This window comes from Pongo pygmaeus, chromosome 9, assembly GCF_028885625.2.
Source record: "Pongo pygmaeus isolate AG05252 chromosome 9, NHGRI_mPonPyg2-v2.0_pri, whole genome shotgun sequence".
Lineage (NCBI taxonomy): Eukaryota > Metazoa > Chordata > Mammalia > Primates > Hominidae > Pongo > Pongo pygmaeus.
Window position 1 is genome coordinate 37,137,337 of NC_072382.2, and position 5,302 is coordinate 37,142,638.

The 5,302-nt window shown below is 36.9% G+C and overlaps 1 protein-coding gene across 3 annotated transcripts; it reads right to left on the bottom strand.

Moving 5' to 3' along the window:
• Positions 1–245: 245 nt before the first annotated feature.
• FSHB (follicle stimulating hormone subunit beta) lies at positions 246–4,432 on the bottom strand. Of its 3 annotated transcripts, none has more exons than XM_054438590.1 (3): positions 4,398–4,432; positions 3,385–3,549; positions 246–1,869 (listed from the first exon to the last, which is right to left on the bottom strand). In XM_054438590.1, exons 2-3 carry the CDS (start codon positions 3,541–3,543, stop codon positions 1,639–1,641), a joined length of 390 nt encoding a protein of 129 aa, XP_054294565.1. In that variant the 5' UTR covers positions 3,544–3,549; positions 4,398–4,432; the 3' UTR covers positions 246–1,638. The 3 variants fall into 3 exon arrangements, with proteins under 3 accessions (XP_054294565.1, XP_054294566.1, XP_054294564.1); XM_054438591.1 differs by having other exon boundaries at positions 3,385–3,580; XM_054438589.1 differs by having other exon boundaries at positions 4,368–4,432.
• Between the last annotated feature and the right edge of the window lie 870 nt (positions 4,433–5,302).

Here is a 5,302-nt window from a genome sequence, read left to right on the forward strand (position 1 = left end):
TTAATTACCCAGTCTAAGGTATTCTGTCATAGCAGCCCAAAAGGACTAGGACAGTGATCTTGGGTGGGTCACTTAATATCACTGGGCTTTAATTTTTCCATCTCAAAAGTTCAAGAAGTAAGCTAGAGAAACTCTAGCGTCTCCACCCATTCTGTGATTCTCTCTATGCTTTTTTTCTCCCCAATTACATCAGAAAATATCTTCAAAAAATGACAGGAAATTTAAGTGACAAAACACTTCAGAAATCCAACAAAATTATTTTTAATATCTCCAAAGATAAGGAAAGGTAATATTTATAGAAACACTGGGAATTATATTTTAAGATTTCATTCCACTAATATGATAAAATACACAATATCTACGTCATCTGTTTGTACATAAAACAATCCAAACCTATGACTCTGGTGGCTAGCATCTTTATTAAAAAAATAAGATTTAAATAAATTAGTTAAACAATATGAGTGTGAAACTGAGTGCATAATTAAGACAGTTAACACGTTTAAAAGAAATCAACTCATGAAATAGTTTTAATATATAACCTGTTGAAAGAAAGCACAAATTTGGGAGAACATGGATGGCTAAAATAGAAGATTGATGTAGACAGGATCCTAGAAAACAGCAGTTTCCCCTTGTCCCCCATGGCTAATTCTTTCTAAAGGAGCTATTTATTTATACAAATATATTTGTAGACAAGTTAATTATATTTATTAAATTGCTGAAACTGCTTTCAAACCTACTTTCAAATCCTTTGTCATTCCAAAGAAGTGGATCCTAGGGAGGGTAGGGTGAGATAGTTTGGTTTTTTCTCTTTATCTCAAAAAGGAGTTTTGCAGGAGCCTAGTAGCATTTGATCAATTTGTTTAAGTAATGAATAGAGGCAGGCTAATTTCCACAGCCCCAAATTAAAATTTCTTGCCTTTGCCCTTAACTAACAGGCTTGGTAGTAATAGCTTGGAAATCCTGAGCTCTGTTACTCCCTATCTGTACCGAACAATTCAGAGAGATACATCATGTCTCAATACTCCATGTGCTGGAGAAGAGGCGAGGTGGAACTGATGCCACTACTTTCATGGGACTGGTGTGGCTGGGGGCAGCCTCATCAGCTTACCTCAAACATCCTCTTCCAGTATTTTCTACCCTTGACCTTTCTGATCTAAAGAAGCCATTGTTGTGTTTCTAAGTTCCAGGCAGAGTGCTAGGCATTGAGGCTACAATGCTGAAGATGCTGACCTTGCTCTAGAGGGCCCAAGAGTCTACCAGAAGACTGCTGCAGTTAGTTCTTTCACTCACTCCCATTACTCCTTCCTCCTTCTAGGCTTATGTTTCCCCCTAAGAGAGAGGCATTTCCTGAGAAGATTTCTAAGATTTTTAAAGAAGAAACCATGCACAAGTCTGTGAGTTAAGACTGAATAAACCTTATGAAATCAGACCTAGGAATATAGAGCTGAATCATGATGGAGTCCTGGCCCCCAGCACTCTCAATTCCCAGAGTTCCCTCTGCCAGTAGACCAGGGATCAGTAGAGTCTGAATCCCCTGATCCAGTGGTTTGTACCCTGGGCACATTGCACACACACATACTTTTCGAATATCTTGGTCCTTCAGGACAAGGGTATGTGGCCGGAAATGTCCACTGATCTTTATTCTTTCATTTCACCAAAGGAGCAGTAGCTGGGCCCCAGGCCTCGCACGGTACAGTCAGTGCTGTCGCTGTCACACTTGCCACAGTGACACTGGGTGGCCACTGGGTATGTATACAAGGAATCTGCATGGTGAGCACAGCCGGGCACTCTCACTGTTTCATATACCAGTTCCTTGAAGGTACATGTTTTCTGGATGTTGGGCCTGGCTGGGTCCTTATACACCAGATCCTGAGGAGTTTAAAAAGAGAGTTAGGTTACGGTATTGTGGAAGTTCCTATTTAGCTTAGTCAAAATGAGACAGAAATTGAATACTGCTTGCTCTAACATTTACCCATTAAAACGTGACCTCATAAATGACCTATATGCTATTTACATTTCTAAATTGTTCTTGAAATCTTACAGAAAATACAAGTAATTCCTTTTCTTACTTCCTATGGCTATATCAAAATATTAATTATTTTTCAAAATATAAAGGAACTTTGAATTTTAGTATAGAAAAATGATGAAAAACATGACAGAATTTTAAGTCGACTTTTCATATTTAATTGAAAGCTACATTAATGACAACTTAAACCATAAACAAAGATATCTAATGTCTCAGAAAAAATATTTTAAAACACACTGCCCTGATGTATTTACAAAAGGTCAAAAATATATAATTTTAAATGTTAATGCTTAAGTTAACATGTTTGCTAAGGCTAACATAAGATTTTAAATATTCCAACTCCTTGTGCACATTTTTCTGCCTTAAAAGCTGTATACTTTGCAGCGTTCCTAGTTTCAAAGGATATGCAGTTTACATGTAAGAATTTTTAATCCAGGTAGAAATTATTTGTAGCAGCACTTTCCAGTGGAAAAATTATTTATGCTGCATAAAGAAATTGGGGCTGCTGTTTATTTGAATATCATCCTACCAAATGTATATCCCAAGAAGGTGCAATAAATTGTGTAATAAATGGAGTTTGATCAAACTCATTTACCATCAAATGAAGTATCATTCATTTAAAAAGTTGCCATTTTCAGTTTTAGTTTACAGAATGAAATTCTGCATAGATAATTAGGGGTGCTGCAGAGAAAAAAGAAAGCACCATGGAAACTATTTCTTTACTTGTATTAATGCAAGGAAACTGCAAACACAGACTAGCAACTGATGCCTCTATGTCTTGGTTTTCTCAATGCTATAACGTAGGGAGTGGGTTTGCTGATTCATTTTTGTTCTAACAGTCTGCAAGAATTGATTGTGTTCTCAGGCTATTTGTTGGCATTTGTATTTAGTAGGGCCAGGAAGACAATTTTTTTAAGGGGCTGTCTGTGTTTTTATGTGACTTGGAGACATATTTTGGTATGATTTTTGTGTCAAAGATATAGCATCAGTTAAAGAAATTGCCTTTATGAGAATACTGTAGGTCCTTTATGATTAAATATATGGATGTTTCCATGTTTATCTCTCTATATGTAAAAACATAACATAGAAATACTTTTTTCCTGTAAATGTAAAGTTGGACTATTACCAAATTGATCAGATTAAACCTGAGGCTTTCCTAAATTTACCCAAATCAAATCCAAGCCCAAACATCTAAGTGATATCATGGTCATTAACCCTAATCACAACACAGGCAGTCTTGGCTAAAGGACTCATGGCTGTTACTTAGAATACATAAAATATTGATAAAGTAGAAACTAATGAAACCGGCCTAATACAGACCTTCAACACCCTCGCTTCCAGCAAAACATGGTACCTACCCTGGTGTAGCAGTAGCCAGCACACCAAGTGGTGTTGATGCTTATGCAGAAACGACATTCCTCTTTCTCTATTGCAATGGTGATGTTGGTCAGCTCACAGCTATTGCAGCAGATTGCTTTCCAGCAACAGAAAAGGAAGAAAAACTGGACTGTCTTCATCCTGGTCTGGGAAGCAAACAATGAAGCCCACTAGAAACTGAGAAACCAAAGAACGATAATCATTATGTAAGCTGACCAAACCAAAAATAATTGGTCTGCTCATCCTCCTCAATCACATTTTGCTTCAAAAGTTTTTTTCCTTCCTTATGCCTTTTTACTTACGTCTTTGTTTCTTGGAACAAACATCTTTTCTTGTCCTTCCTCAATTTTTGTGTCAGGGTGGGAATATATTATAGATCAAAACTCCAATATAATGGTTTAAGCAGAGGAATATTTAAAGATTAGAATCTTATTGCTGACTGTCGTAAAGTGATTACTCTGATAATTGTGATCATCATATTTGTTCTTCCATTATTATTTTAAAGTCTATTTTTGTCTGAAAAGAAAAATAAAATTCTTTTCTTTTCTTGAGACAGGGTCTTGCTCTGTTGCCCAGGCTGGAGTGCAGTGGTATAATCATGAATCACTGCATCTTCAACCTTCCAGGCTCAAGCAATCCTCTGACCTTGGCCTCCCAAAGTGCTGGGATTACAGGCATGAGCCACCATTCCTGGCCAAGAGAATTCTATACTACAAAATTATGTCTTCATTTTTAGAATCTCTTAAATATTTTCTTTTGCTCACATTTGTTTAAAATAAGACCATTTCAGAAGAGAGGCATATTGATCTATAAAGTCAGTTACTTGCTAACAGTGATTGTATTATATTAACCATATTTTACAAGCCAGGTTGACAAGCATAAATTTCCTACACAACAGTAGTGAAAAGCTCTAGTTTTGTCCTCCATGTCCTGACAAATCTGTAATTTCAAAAGTAGCTGTCGCCACTTGAAAACTGTAGATGCCAAGACTCACCTGTGGTCGGCTGCCTTGCCTGGCAAGAGCTGTAGACTGAGTGAAATCTCAGTTCACCTTTTATACAAAATCATGTGCAACTAACACCTTGTGGATTTGTTGGGTATTAATATGACCAATGCTAGCCTGAAGCTTGCTGTAAGTGAATCAGTGTTTAGATAGACAGGGAGATCAAGCTTTACTAAAGTAGTCTAAACGCAGTAGATTAGAAAAAATAACGTTACCAGAGATGATGATTTTGTACAAATTAAATTTGATACAGTAGCACACCCACTCCTTTACCTTCTCAAATTAATTGTGACTACAGATTTTTCTTTTGTATGTTTAAATCAGGAAATTCAGAGTCCTTTCCAAGTATTGCTTTGACTCTGTTCAGGAGATGCATTAAAAATATGGTTAATTAATTGCTCCAGGAGCATATCAAAAGCTGTGAAGGAAGAAACAAACAAAGAGAAAGCATTTCATGATCTGGCTCCTGTCTAAAGTGTGAACTGTGTCTCTCTTTCCCTCCCACATTCTGGCCCCCTAATCACAAATCTTTATTTTTTGATGTTTTAGCAAGAACTTTCTACTTTACTTGTATTTCCATAAATATGTTGCTGATTCATATCTTTAGATCTTTGCATGTAATGTTCTTTCTGCCTGAAATGTCCTTGCCTCCTCCCTGCTTCCTCCAACACCACCCTGAACCCTGGCAAATTCCTCAGCCTTCAACATCCAGGGGAGTTTCACCTGTCAAAGTTTAGGATGGGAGGTGAGGGAGAACCATAATTACTACCTTCTGTGTGTAACCATTTATAGGCTCTTGTTTCCTCCAATAAACTATGATCTCCTTGGAGACTAGGATTGCTTTGTTTAGTAAATATTTACTAATCAAACAGTGTGACTGGAGCAAAAGGACAACA

What these genes read in the sequence shown, in the direction of transcription:
- FSHB (XM_054438590.1), bottom strand. Translation starts at nt 3,543, where the DNA reads ATGAAGACAGTCCAGTTTTTCTTCCTTTTCTGTTGCTGGAAAGCAATC. An exon ending in CTGGCTACTGCTACACCAGG is followed by an intron (nt 1,870 to 3,384) that starts GTAGGTACCATG and finishes TAAACTCCTCAG; the next exon opens with GATCTGGTGTATAAGGACCC.